The sequence below is a fragment of the Daktulosphaira vitifoliae genome, unplaced genomic scaffold (assembly GCF_025091365.1).
Source record: "Daktulosphaira vitifoliae isolate Bord-2020 unplaced genomic scaffold, ASM2509136v1 Scaffold_1, whole genome shotgun sequence".
NCBI lineage: Eukaryota > Metazoa > Arthropoda > Insecta > Hemiptera > Phylloxeridae > Daktulosphaira > Daktulosphaira vitifoliae.
In genome coordinates this window covers 69,354,485-69,370,128 of record NW_026099572.1, presented here as the reverse complement: position 1 = coordinate 69,370,128, position 15,644 = coordinate 69,354,485, and the positions used below count along the sequence as shown (strand labels likewise).

General features: G+C 25.2%; 1 protein-coding gene and 2 long non-coding RNA genes across 5 annotated transcripts in view; 1 reads left to right on the top strand and 2 right to left on the bottom strand.

Moving 5' to 3' along the window:
* Positions 1–2,394: 2,394 nt before the first annotated feature.
* Positions 2,395–4,700, bottom strand: LOC126894499 (uncharacterized). The gene is made up of 3 exons (XR_007701431.1): positions 4,510–4,700; positions 4,208–4,380; positions 2,395–3,238 (listed from the first exon to the last, which is right to left on the bottom strand). It is a non-coding gene; the product is annotated as an uncharacterized LOC126894499 (long non-coding RNA).
* Positions 4,701–5,008: 308 nt separating this feature from the next.
* LOC126895448 (uncharacterized) lies at positions 5,009–5,565 on the top strand. The gene is made up of 3 exons (XR_007701657.1): positions 5,009–5,116; positions 5,182–5,278; positions 5,374–5,565. It is a non-coding gene; the product is annotated as an uncharacterized LOC126895448 (long non-coding RNA).
* Positions 5,566–14,042: 8,477 nt separating this feature from the next.
* Positions 14,043–15,644, bottom strand: part of LOC126896899 (protein PALS1) — a 35,741-nt gene continuing 34,139 nt past the window's right edge. For all 3 annotated transcript variants that reach the window (XM_050670055.1, XM_050670056.1, XM_050670057.1), the window contains one exon: positions 14,043–15,342. In XM_050670055.1, the coding sequence (XP_050526012.1) occupies positions 15,157–15,342 (186 nt within the window). In that variant the 3' untranslated portion in view covers positions 14,043–15,156. The remainder of the gene's footprint in view (positions 15,343–15,644) is intronic.

The following is a 15,644-nucleotide window of genomic DNA, read 5'->3' as shown; positions in this document are numbered from 1 at the left end:
CTAAAAAAAAACATTATTCATTTGATTTTCAACCTAAAAATAATAATAAATCATTAATACGTTTTGACGAGAAAAAAATTATTCTTGAGTAATATTAATTTCTCATTAGTGATATCATTATATACTGCAAATTTGGTAATTAGTAAATTTTATTTTGCCATTTATTAGACAATAAACGTATAGTAATACAAATATATCTAATAATGTTGCGTGCTTAGGATATTTTTTTATAATAGTGTTAATGAATAATGGTTATTTTTATTCAAATTGGTTCTTAAACGCGTGATTATTTTTGTCATGGTAAATTTCAACTCTAATCTTACTCCTAGACAAGGTCTTATGTTAAACATCTTTTGATAATAAATCAATTACATTTTCGTAACATTTTATTAAACCTTTGCAAGATTAAAATATCGTACCAGGAATTTATAAGCACTAATGTATGCGATCATATGTTCAGGCGTCTCGAGATATTGTCCAGAGGCTCTTCGCCGCTTTGGTGTTATTTGAATAGTCCGGCGATGTCCAATAAACTTGTTTTGAGACAGGCGGCTTTGCGAGAGCCGTCACAACGCATCGATAGCAATGCATCGCATTTGACATGATAGTGACACCCAATTTCATGCAGCCGCAACAATAAGTAGTTTTTAGGATATCAGTTCACGACACGGCGGATGATCACCGCGACAAGTCCCTTATCACTTCACTAAAAACTTACCTGATTCAAATTTTGTACCAGGAACTCATGAGGTATCGCGCAACGAGTTGAATAACTATTATACCGTCATTAGTATTTTATGAAAAATATCAAAATCTAGTACCAGGAATTTATAAGCATAATGTATATATTCAAATGTTCAAACGTCTTGGGAAAATGACCAGAGGCTCGTCACGTCAGTAATGCGTTACGTTATTTAAATAACCGGTGTTGGAGTTAAATTATTAGTGGTTTAGACCAGCATTTCGACAACTATAAAAACTGACTACTAAGAATTTACATAAAGTAATGTATTCCAGCGTCATTTCAGCGATTTTCAAGTAGCCACAAATATTAATCGATATTGACATTGCATATTGATGATTCCCATGGGTTCCTGGTACTAGAATTTTAATTTCAATTTAAAAAGTCTCTAAAATAGCACACTATTGATTAGGTTCATCTTTTGAAGATTACATATCCATACTGTTTTCATTTATTCAATTAAAAATTTTTGAGTTCAAGTGTGTTAATTTTGTATACATGAGTTATGTATTTTAATATAAATTCAAAATTATTTTTATACAAAACTGATAAAAAAGTATCAATTAAAAAGAGAAAAATTGATAAAAAAAAACGTTAGGAATTTGATTGACCTAATACTAACATTATTCGTGTAGATATTTATTTGGTTCCTTTTATTACTTTAAGGATAACTTCTTTTTTTTTAATATATAAGCGTTTATTGTGGATGGCACATGTGTTAATGACCGTAGTGTTGAATCGAACAAAAATGTCTTGTCAGATTTTACTAACTTAAGGTTTTACTTTAATGGTAAAGTATGACAATGATGAAATAATAACATTTCATATTATAAAACAAGAAGAGATTTTATTAAATTAGTTTACACGAAAAACAGATAAAAACAGTTTTAGTAAACCTGTACAAATTTAAAAAAATCATTTGAGTTTATAACAAAGAAGTGTACCAGCCGTTAATTTATGAAGTAGCTATGTCTTATCTGATAAATTATCATTTTTTCTTAGAACACCAGTCTATTGCATCATCGTTATTCTAATGAAAACGAAAAGATGTTGATTTGCAGAAAAATTATCTTCATCTAATCGTATAAAGTATTGTGTATTTTAAGTGCTAGGAGATGCGTGAAAATTCTAGTTTTAAAAAATTACTCCATCCGTAGATTAATTGAGTACAATGTGCCGTATTTGTTAAGATACCATCTGTTATTGAAACTTGCTATATGAAGAAACACTATAAATTTTATAGAATAGTTAGAAAAATCAAAACATTCATCTAAGAATTCGAGTATAGAAAGAACAGTAAAATGTTAATTTTTAAATTAATGTAGTACATAAAAAAAAAATATTTCAAGTCTACGATTCTTATGATCAGTTTTTAAGAAAAATAATTGCTCGACTTTACCAGTAAAATGCATCTTTGATCAAGAGTCTTCTGTTTTTAAGAATAATGTACAGTAACAGAAAATATGATATATTTAAAAACATAAAATTGAGTATTACATTTTATTATTTAGTTCTAAAATTGATCTTAATAAAACGTCTAAATTCAAAAATCACGTTCATTTTCTCAAAACATACCTTTACTTTTATATTTTTAGTGTATTGATCTAATCTAATTACAAATATTTAATCGAAATAATTATATGTTGGGTTAATGTATGACATATGTAATGAAGGATAATACCTGAAAAGTATTTTGATCTTTACAATAAACTTCAAAATATTTTTGAGTAACAATGTTACATAATTAATTAAATGAGACAATTTCAAAAAACGTTATTAAAATGATTGTATATTACGTTTAACCTGTGAGTATTTATCAACAAGAGTAACAAGATTTTTAAGCAGTGAACTTCATTGTTCGGTTTAACAGCCTACTAAATGATTTAGAAACACATTTTTGTGTTATATAAGTTGAAATATTTTAATTCCAAGTGATACTTTTTAAGGCTTTAATAATAATATAGATTTTAGTTTTAGTTATTCGTGACTTTTTTTAGTGAATTGACCGACCCCCATTTTATGGGATTAAGGCGAGGAAAAAGAAGAGTTTTAGTTATTAGTGAGGTGAACAAAATTCCCATGCACTCGACCTGTTGGTCCATTATACACACCTCATACCGAATTGTCTTTATTCGGTTTACACACCGAAGTGTTAATACATTATCCCTATTATTTTATATAGGGTGGACTATCAAGTCACCCCACGTGGGTTCCAAAAGGTCCTGTCATTCTAATAAAGTTAAATATCTCTCTGGGTCTTAAGTTTTTGTTATCTTCTTTTTCAGGAAAAGGTTTAATCAAGTAGTTTGATCTTAGTGTGGATAAGACGACTTCACATTCGCACATTATATGAAATGAGTCTTCCTCTTCTACTCCACACTTATTGCACAATGGTCATTCCGAGACACCTATTATTACGTAAAGATGTTTAAACAAGAGACCATGTCCTGTCAGAAATTAGTGGCGTATTTACTTATTTTCCGTGTGTTGTTCCACCTAAAATGTTGAACGGAATGTAGTACAACTAGTCACTGGTACCATTAATTAAATACAAATAGGTGTACAACAGAATAGGAAATTTCGACAACGCTCTTATCTCGTGTTTTTTTTTATTAGATTAATAAGGAATACATACATTTGAAAAACTTTATCATAAACATAATTATTTACATTAATAGAAACCGAATATGATAAGTATCTCCAATACATAATTACAACAAGAATACTATTCAAATATTCTTGTATACAGCATTTAACTCCTCGTGTATATTTCATCTTTTATGTAAAACCAAACTCCGACTGTAGACTATCGAAGTCATATTGGCAAAATAAAATATAAAAATTAATTTTATCCTCGTATTTTTAATAAATACATAGAATTTAAGTTTTTCATTTAATTAAATACACGTTAAACAATGTCACATTATAAGATTCTTTTTACTTAATAATAATTGACAAATATAGCTATTAACAATTTTAATTATGGTCATTTTTTGGTATTTTATTTATGAGATATTTAAAATTAAAAAAATTCATAGTAAAATTAATACCTTCTCAGCTTCGCATTAAAGCTAAAATGTAATTTTTGTATAAATTCCATTAACTAGCTAATATTAGATCTGAGATTCTAAGAGCAAAAGTTAAAATTGCATAAAACTATTGAAAATCGTACCTAATGTAAAAATAATATTATAAACAACATTTCGTTTGAAATAATGCAAGACGAATTAATCGATTTACCTTGAAATGACTTGATAGATTATTGATTCATTTTTTTAGTTTACACTTATTTAAAATTAATGACGTATAACATATTGTTTTTTATGACAATCAAATATAATAAATGACGTCAAAACTAAAACTACGAATAATGTTTGATTAAATAGTCGTAATAAAAAATCGTTATTAAAATATTAAAGTAATCTAAATGATTTTTTATTCGTATTGGCTATTGCTGTAACTTACTTTTATAAGTAATGTGATACTTCTATATCACATTAACTAAAGTTTGTTTATATTTAAACAAATTTAACGTTCTCCGGGTTCTTAATAAATTTACAACGAAAACATTAATAGTGATCCCTCATAGATTTTAACTTATAAACAAGAAGTTTATGCATTTTTATGAATTTAATAACCTACACAACAAAAATGATTTAAAAAATTATACATTTTGAAAACGATAAAAATTTATTTTACAGTATGAGTTAGATAAACTCAAACATTATAAATTTAATAAGTCAAAAATAGGAATAAAAATTACAAACCTTGCATTCAATATACAATTGCTACTTTATGCTTTGCAAGGATATCTCTAAAATTTTTAACAACTATTAATTTAACACAAAATATAGCCGCGAAGAAAACGTATCGTCAAATACTATCATTAAAATATTTAATCATAATAAAATTTCCCATAATTGTAACGTTATTTCCTTAATATGATGGCCAATTTATATGTAAATTATGTCATTGTCAACAAATTAACTTTAATTAAAATTAAACTTTAGTGTATAACTTATACTTATAATAAAATCCACAAGCTCAAGATTTGCAATTTAGTTATTATAATCACAATTGCTTACTAATTTGTAATATCTGATTCTTAATATCACTTTATACGCCCAACAATATTCTTTAACTGGTATAATTATACTTTGAAGGATATCCTTGAATCGAAGATTTGTACAATTAATGAAAAAAAAAGTAAGCGTGAATGTGCAAGTTTAAAATTTCCATGAAACATTATGTTCGATTATCAATGAATGTCAGTAATGTGATATTGTGTCATAACAAAATTTTCCCGAATAACCACATGAATACTATGTAGAATTGGAATATATGAAATTAAATTTGTCAAAAGGTCACGTTATGGTCAAGTATTTAATTTTTTTACAGTTAATATATATATATATATAACACGGGAATTATTGTAACAGAAACTTGCAAGATGGACGAATCATTTAAAAGTCATTAGAAGAATCAGTCTATTGGCTCATCATAACGTCCTCGATAAAGAACAAATTAAATACTTAGGTACTTAGATTTTACATAAATATGCTCATTACTTTTACTCTGTTATCATAACATGTTATTTATTAATTTTTTTTTTATTTTTGTTGTAATTCGAGGACATTTATATAAAAGAATGCAGTTAAAGAAATCATAACAATACAATACACAGTATTAATAGATTCACTAGTTTCAACGTTGACTATAAAAAATAGACTTTTTAGTTTTCTCAAAATAAAACATTATTTTTATTGATTTGTATCAGAAAATGATCAATATAAATTTATGTGTAAAAAATTTGTTGAACATAAAATGACATTCAATTCTAAGAAAATTATGTATTTTAGTTGGTAAAATAACTATTTTTCCTAAATCCTTAATATTCGAATAAATACATTATTTTTTTTTTTATCCAGTGAGTTTTAATTTTTAATGCATATTGATATGTGAAGGATAACTTCAACAAAGAGTATGCTTACATAACATATAAATATTGCGTATACTATTCATAAATTATACACATAAATATGTTATCCAGTAACTATATTTAATGACACTAATTTATGGTAATTTCTTAGCTCTTATAATTGAATAAATTTCAGTACCATTTTTAACAAAGATAAAGCATAAGGCAAAGATGAAAAACAATTTTCATGAAAATCCTAAGTACTTGCTGAATTGATTAATCATTAAAATGGTAAAAAACGCGATTTTAATCTAGTTGAACTTATTGTCATAAAAAATTGAAAAAACACCTCAATTTTAGAAAATTATAAAAATATCTCAAAATTGCAATACCGTTAAAATTGCAATTTCAATTTTATTTTTCTGCAAAAACTGTTATACATATTTTTTATCAATAATGATTCTAATTAAATTTTTATACAATATAAAAAAAGACATAGATTTTTTTAGCTTTCATGCAAAACTGAGAAGGTATTAATTTTTGCCATGTTGTGTTTATTTATTTTAATTTTTTTTGTATTTGTCACTACTTTTTCTCAGCTTCACTGGACCAAAATTCTCGATAATATGTCAAAATATCACAAATCGTATCTAGTTGAAGACATTACACTCAAAAATTGAAAAATTTCCCTCGTTCATCGTAAATGGAGGAAATCCCTCAAAAAATAACAATTTTTTAAATCAGTAAATTTCGACTTTTTTAAACTTTTTTTTCTAAAAATTGCCATAACATATTGAAATATGAACAAATCCAAATAATTTTTTTTTTTATATTGAAACCTTATATATTTCCCTTTTATTTGATATATTTTTTAAAATCTCACTCTCTAACTGACCACGGGGGGATTGAAAATAGCAATTTATTTACTAAACTCAACTTTTTCAACTTATCTTTTCAAAATGTTTCGGAAATACTGAGCCTTTTAAACATATGCTAAATTAAGGCTTACTACATTATGTACAATAAATTAAAAAACAAAAATTTACTTTGATTATTTTTATTTCTCAAAGATAAAAAAAGCTGCTTTGAATTTTTTAATTACCTTAAATTGTCATTTTTAGCTAATAAACGTGTAATTAATGATAGCTGCGTCGAATATAATACAGTTTTATACGCTTGGGGTTACAAAGTTCATGATCCCCACTCATCGAATTAACTTTTCTTGCATATTTTTCTTCTTGAGGTAGAAAAAAAATTCAAAGTTCGTTTGATTTTTATCTTATTTAAATTGAATAATTTTAATAAATTTCAAGTATCCCATTACTGAAAAAATTTCTTATTCATATTAAAATATTTTACTTTATATTTTTTTTTTTTTATGTGTCTTCTTTTCATTTTTTTCTTATGTCAATGATTATAGACCAATATATACTTTACTAAACCAAATTTTTACGCTGATTTCAAGTCTCAAATTAGATTTTTTCTATCACCTCATTTTGAGATTATTACTAGTTAGAAACACATTTTAGAGTATCCAAAAGAGACATTAGTGGATATATCGTGGAAGGAGGGACTGGTAGATTTAATTAGTGAGAAAGAGGTATGGGAGGTTGTGGCATCAATGAAAAAGAATAAAGCAGTAGGACCAGATGAAGTGCCCGTAGAAGAATAGAAAATATTAGTCGGTGATGGCATTAGGTGGTTAAAGGATCTTTTAAATAAAATCTTATTATAAAGGATTATCTCAAATGAGTGGAGGAATAGTATTGTGGTGCCGATATTTAAAGGTAAAGGAAACATACAGGAGCGTGGAAATTATAGAGGCATAAAGCTTATATGACTTATAAGTCATAGTATGAAAATTTGGGAAAAAGTAATAGATAAGAGAATAAGAAATAAGACATCAGTATCTAAGATTAGATTTATGCCTGGTAAGTCAACAATGGAACCAGTATTTTGTGTGAGCCTTGTAAAACTAGAAACTAGAAAAACTAGAAAAGTTTAGGGAAAAAAGAAAAAGCTGTGTATGGTATTTATAGATTTGGAGAATGCGTATGGTGGAGTACCGAGAGAGGTTTTAAAGTGGTTTTTAATGAGAAAAAGAGTCCCGAAAGGTATATTAATATAATAGAGGATATGTATGATGGCACTTGTACCAGGGTAAAATGTGTAGGAGTAGTAACAGAAGATTTTCGGGTAAGAGTAGTAGTGCATCAAGGTTCTGCTTTAAGTCATTACTTATTCTCTATAATAATGGATGAAATTACTAGAGAAATACAAGGAGAGGTGCCGTGGTGCATGTTGAAGGAAGAAGACGTAGAGGAAGACCAAAAAAAGATGGAGGGATGTAATTGAATGCGATATGAGGACGACTGATGTGAGCTTAGATGATGTGGGTGATCATGTCAAGTGGAAGTAGATGGGATTAAGGCGGGAAAAAAGAAGAAAACTAATTAGAAACACATAAAAAAATTAAATATTTATTCATATATTATACTTATAAATCATAAAACTTGTAATAAGGATATAAATAAGGAAATAAGAGTTCATTTTGCTTTTTGAATAATCCATCTATTTTTTAAAATTAAACACTATCTACATATGTGCATCGAAGCGTTTCTTATGATAGTGATTTTAATATCATCTATACTTGATCCAACAATGCCACATCCACGCTGTGCTGCGACCCCACTATGCTATCGTTTTCTTTGTCAGAATTAAAAAAAAAACCTAAGTTCAGATAGGGATTGAAAGAGACTACCTACCTACTAATCTCTTCTATAATATTTTGAAAATATACTTATTAAATAAACAAAATGTCTAAATTAAAAAAATGACAAATTTCTAATATTTTACTTTCCATAATTTAATGATTAATGAGACTATAATCAATATCTATTATACAAAAACAATCCAGTAAAGTAAATGTTAAATATATAAAATTATATAAATCGTAAAATTCAATAATAATATTATTGATTATACGCTGAAAAAATCATGAATTTCATTACTGCAACATATATAACGAAAACAACATATAACTGATAAATTGATTATATTTATGTCATTATATAAAATTTAATACCACAAAACACGTATCCTTTATTTTTATGAAGTACTGAACTTTAAATTAAAAAGTAAAAACGATTACCGTCTATAATTTATAGATTTTATTCTAAAACAAAAAAAAAAATTTCTCAATTTTTTTTTTTACTTATCACGATGGAAAATGTATTCAAACTAGAATTTTTTGAAACTTGTGTAATAAGTATTGCTCTACAAATGGTACTAATTTTTACAGTAATAATGAAGGTAGACAACTTTAAATTAGACAGGAAGTAAAAATGAAATTGAACACGAGTTGCTGGAATAAAATCCAATTATAATCATTACACCAATCACTCAGTTAACCTTCCAACATGTCACTTTTTCTTACTTATTACTCGGATATGTATATACACATTCAAATAATAATTTGAATACAGAGTGTTCAGTAAGTAAGGAATCACGTTTCTATTGTTCCTATTGTTTGTAACAATTTACCTGTATCCTTATAAAACTAAGTTTAAATAATTTGGTAAAAAATTCTTACTTATTGTTTTGTCATTTTCTGTAATATTTAAATTTTGTAAAAATTTGATTTTTTCTGTATTTATTCTATGGTATCAAATGCTGGCTAGGTTTAAAAAAAAGGACAGAAGTAAACACAACCTTTTCACACTAATTAAGATATGTATATGGATTTTTCCATGAAAATTATTAACGTTCCTATAACCGGCTTTAATTGAAATAAAACATGAACAATATCTATTATTTAATAAGTAGTTTTATCTCTAAAGAGATAAAATTACAATTTAATTAATTATTATTTATTTTGAGGTAGTATTTGTATTATTATTACTAATCATTCTCTTTCAAAAGCATAAGTAATTTTTATGGGAAAAGTTATACACGTCCAACTTATAGTATGCATGAAAAGATAGTGTTTTCTATTGTCTTTTTCTTAACACGTATTTCAATGTTTAATACCGTTAAATAATACGTGAAAATACAAATTATCAAAAACTTTAAAATGCTACATTATATTTACTACTGAATATTAATAAGATATTTTTTTACCATAATTTTTCTTAAAATCTACTCTACATAATAAATATCTAATAATATCTTGGATTTTTTTTTATATTTATTTAAAATAATATCACTTATTAGATTTCTTTTTCCGACCCTTAGTTTAAACGTATAGGTCAATAATATTAGCTAGACTCGTTGAATTAAATTGTTATGGAGTTTAAAAAACACAAGTCCTTTCTTTAACTGGAGGCTATTGATAATTATACTCCGTCAAAGCTATTTTTGCATATGTACATATTTAGCTCATGTTATTAACTAATAAACTTGTTATATTATAAACAAACTTGTGATAATATACAATTATTTTTCATAAATAATTTTTCTATAGTTTAATATAAATTAATTTTTAAAATTAATATAATAAATTAGTATATTAATATTAAATTAGTTAATTCATATATTTACCATATTTATAACATAAAATTTAATTTATGGGTTAAAAGAAGTAAATTAATTAACTTCAATAGAAATATATGAAGATAATTAACCATGATGTTTATTATTTTCTCTGTCTATTCATGAAAATTTTAAGCTCTAATTGGATAAATATTACAACCTACCAATACTAAAACTTGGGAAAAAACCTCTTAATTACAAAAATTAAAAGAAATACCTCAAAATTATGATACTATAAAAATATTCATTTGCAAAATATTTTTTCTGCATTTAAAAACTTTTATAAGTTCTTTTATAAATATTGATTCAAATTAAATTTTAATACAATATAAAAAAGACGATCAATTTTTTTTTATCTAACGCGTTTTTTTTTTTAGCTCAACTACCAACAAAGCATTTTTTTTCTAAGTATACATAAATTACAGATATACATCTTATTTTGAAATTTAACAGATTCGCATCAAAGCGTTTTTTTATGATAGTAATGTAAACACTTTTGGATATAATCTATAATTTTTCCATCTATAGATGAACTAAAAATAGATGAGTAGAAATGAAGTACAAATGGGACGCTGCATATACCACTATCATATTTTGTTGGTTTTTTTTTAATTGTTAACTTTTTTTTGCATCACTTGAAAAATGTCTAATGATAATCTATATACTATAACATAAATATCAATTGACCAACAAAAAATTGAATAATATATAAGGTATAAAATGAATATTTTTGTGGTAATGAATTGGATTACACAACTAGCATAGTAACCACGATGTGCAAATGCAAGAAGCGCACTAGATATCCTCTAATGATTTTAGGCGTAAAATAAGTTAAGGATCTTGACATCTGAAGAATTATAACAGTTTCTTGAGTCATCGTGAGTAAGCAAGGTACTCCGAGCCTACAATGTCCTTCAACACAGAATTTTACTAAATTAATTTCAATTATGCAACGCATTAAGAAAAAAAAAAATTTGTTTTCTTTTTCATCAAAATAATAATAATTAATTCATTGACAACTCATCCTTTTATCTAATGACGTTTGTATAAAATTGTATATCTTTCTTCAATAATTGCTACTAATTATTGGATTTTTATTCATAAAAAACATTTTTTAGGGTATACTTTCTAATGCTAATGGAGGATTAATAATTTAATTTTCACATCCCCATGAGTAATTAAAACATATTAAAATAATCACACATATGTTTAGATTTTTTATCACCCAATTGAAATTAAGCCATTAGTGTTGACGAAGTGTTATCAAAACACTATCTTCATACAGAAGTTTTTATTTAATTATAAACTGTGGGCTATTATAAATTATTATATTATTACTAAATTGTATTTATTAAAGTCAAAATAAATCCTAGTTAAATACTAATAGTAATTGTCGACCTTGGCCCATTAATGCATTAGACCGTTTTATTTTTAATTATAGACAATGTCTCTAATTATAAATATAATATAACTATAGTGATATTTAACAATTTTAAGGTGCTGGTAGATTATATTTGGTGAGAATTTATGTTTACTTATATTTATTATAGTCGATTTTAAAAGATATCTATTATAATTTGTATGTGTTATAATTTACTCTTATTTAAATTATTTGAAATGCGAAATTAAGCTTAATGGTGAAGACTACAGAACAATGGTTCAATAGAAATGAACTTTAACAATAATATTCCATTAAAGACAAGATATAAATTATTACTACTCTGGTGCACATACAATGGGAGTATCGTAAATAAATTTTCACTATAACTAAAGAATAATATCATCGACAATTTTATAATTAAAAAAATAAACAAAATGGTTAAATTATAGTTCAAGATATTAGCAGATTAAACACAGAAAAGTCAATCATTTTGACAATTAGAATTATTTTTTATGACATAAATTACTATATTTAATTGAATTATTAGTTAGTTTTATTACAAAGCTGTATATTTATATATTTTTAATTTTAAAAATATACTAAAATATCATGGCGAGCGTATTATAAATAATTAATGTATCAAAAGTAACAACTTCATTATATAATTATATTAATAAGTATATTTTACAAAACAAGTATGAATATTATTATAAAACGCATAAACTAATATAATTTTTTTTTCGACAAATTTATAGTATTAAAAATATATTTTAAGTGTTACAATGAAATGAATAAGTTTAAAATGTTAAGTCTCATTCATTTATTATGAAGGATTTTTAACAGTAATAAATATTCAATGTTTACAATATAATTACTCCAAATCAATTTAGAGTTAAGAAAAGTAAATAATTTTATAAAATAATGAAAATAGAGAAAATTTCTCATGAATAAATACTATGGTACATATAATTAATCAAATTTTATATATGCTCTATGCATATCATCAACCGACCCTTCTAAAATCATAACATTAGCATTACCCACTAAAAACAAACCAAATTCGTACGTGTAGCAACACATTTAGTCGTCGAACATAGTTGATACTTACGACGTTTCTGTTGTTTGACTGGACACGCGATGAAATAATGTACTCTTTTTTACGCCCTTGAAAAGAGTCAACACTACTGATTTGCACCACTTCGTTCTTCTTTTTTAGTTTAAAAAGTGTTTGTTATTCTTCATATCGAATTATAACACCAATTTGATTTGGAGTAGCTCTTTTACTAAGGAGTTGGACTACTATTTTTTTAACAACGTTCGCCATTCCATAGGCTCATTAAGTTCAGATAAATTAGGAGTTGTTCAATTATTTGTCAGATTTGCATTATTTCAATGGAATGTTGTGTTTGGCACCCCAGCAAAATGGATCTTACAACAGTTGAAACACAGTTATACTTGTAAGGAAAATTAGAGAGTAGAATTGAAATCCGTAATTCTTTGTCGATTAAAAATATATCATTTTTCTTTTATTCACTAAACGAACGTGTATTCTTGTCTTCTTATTGTAATTTTTATAGCTAATAACTAAGCAATAAAAAGAATATTTTTCGTCCTGTTTTAAATTGTACAAACATTTAGCACTTATTAAGAGCTCAAAAAAGTGACCATACAGTTTTGATGAAGAAAATGTGGAGCGTATGTTTGTTGAAGGGTCAGTAGAACGTGAAGTATTCGATGGTGGTAATTATTGATAAATTTTTCTTTTCATTGTCTTAAAAGTCATACGGTGATTAATTAATACTAACAGTGTTAAAACAATGTAGCTATAGTATATACCACAAACCAAATTCTATTATGAATAATAGAAAATGATGATGAAATGTTATAAATATGTAATATTTTCTAATGTTTGAAAGAAAAAAATTACAGTAATAGACAAATATAAAATAAAATATTAAGGTATACAAGAATGTCCTATTGACATTTTATGACATAAAATATTTCAATAAAATGTCAAAGTGATAATTCAATGCTTCGAAAAACCTACTGTTTCATTCATATTATCTAAACCTTGAATATTATATTAAGGATTTTTATAATGCAATATTCAAGGTATAGAATACTACATTATCAAAAGCAACTGCCCCTTAGGCGTTTTAAAAATTTTGCATTTTATAATAAAAATTATGTTATAATCATAATATTGAAAAGTATACTTTTTATGCCGTTAATTTTTAATTTGAAATGAAATATCAGAAAAATATCATTGCTGTACAGGAACATAAGAATTTTTAGTAATTATGTACCGATTGTTACTTGACACAGTTTTATTATTTTTGTTTTTTTTTTAAAGACTCATATTTGCTACATAATGTATAGATGAAAAGCATAGTTTCATAGGTAGTAATCACAGATTGTATTTTTAGCTAGAACATGAGAATTCAAAATAAATATTAAAAAATAACAATTGATTTGAGCTGATTTTTTTTTATTTGTAGATTCTAAAATAAAAATAATAATTGTGTATATAAATAATATTAATTAATTGTAATGTATAATGTTTAGGTATATATGTCACTACATACATACAATAGATCAATATTTAAAAAATAACAAAATAATAAACAAAAATATATAACTAATTATAGCAATAAAAATGAAAGAAAAACATGTGCATTTTGTACAAAGAATAATAATAATAAACATTTAAATTTACAAAATTTAAGACAAAAATCCTGTGTATTAGAAGTATTTAAAAAATTATACAAAAAAAAATCATAACTCATCAATACATAAACAAACCAAAAAATTTATTTCAGTAAGAATATTAACATAATCATACCTAAACAGTCTACCTACACAGTACAACAATTAGGATCTATGTAGGTGATTACCCCTAAAACAGTACCCAAATTGTCTACTAACACATCAGATTATGGTATTGCACAATTATTTTTTGTAAAATTTTTTCTGTCTTATATATACACATTTTTTTAAAAACTCAAAAATTACTAATCTTCACATTGTGTATAATAGTTAACCAAATAAAATACTAAAAGAAAAAATCACTAAAACAATTAAAACAATGGGGTTCAACAACTTAGTAAGAATTACAAAGTGGGATCAGTCCGTTAATTTTATTTTTATTCATAAAAAAGTTCATTACGAGTACGAATTCCCGAAAAACAATATTTCGGTTAGTAAATGCTACAATTGGAAAATACACAATAGTTTAAAGTTATAAAACTAAAAATGGCAAAGTCGATGGCTTTACATTACTAGTCATCATCATTATACTTAAATTACAATTCATTAATTACCATAATATTATATCACATTACTTCATTTAATTTACTTCAGCATAGTTGTTAAGTTTATAAAAAACAAATAGCGTGTGTACTTTTTTGTACTTTCATATAACTAAATAATATTGTTCATAAGTAAGCAACCATCATCACATGGTACAATCGTCATTATTGGTAATTTTTATTTTAGTTAACACAGTAAACATTCAGACTATTTATGTATAACACACACAATAACAGTCAATGTAATTTATTTAACATTGTTAAAGCTTTTCGAACGCTATGAAACTGTCTTTACCCATGTGGCTGGTACCCATTGCGGTTCCCGTTCGAGACTATTGATCTCATTCAACAACTGGTGATATGCTCTTTCGGTATCATTATTAATGATTATCATATCGAAATAGTGACCGAATTTATCTTCCATTTCTCTAGCCTTCTCAATTATCTCTTTCAGTTCTTCTTCCTATAATCAACAAAAAATTTGTTAAAATTGTTGCGCACCATTGACACACCTCAAATTTCTAAGGAAACTATTGATGTAGTATATTAAAAAGCATATTATTAAAGTATATATATAAGATAAAAAATAATAACTTTATTCAAAAATAAGAATATATACATTATATCTAATTAAAATGGAACTTTTGAAATATTTGAAAAGTATTAAGATTTTATAAGTAATACCAAAAAAAAAAATATTTAGGAAGTCTCTAAAATATCGCAAAAAAAATTAGCTAAATTTGTTGTTAAAATATAAATTGAATT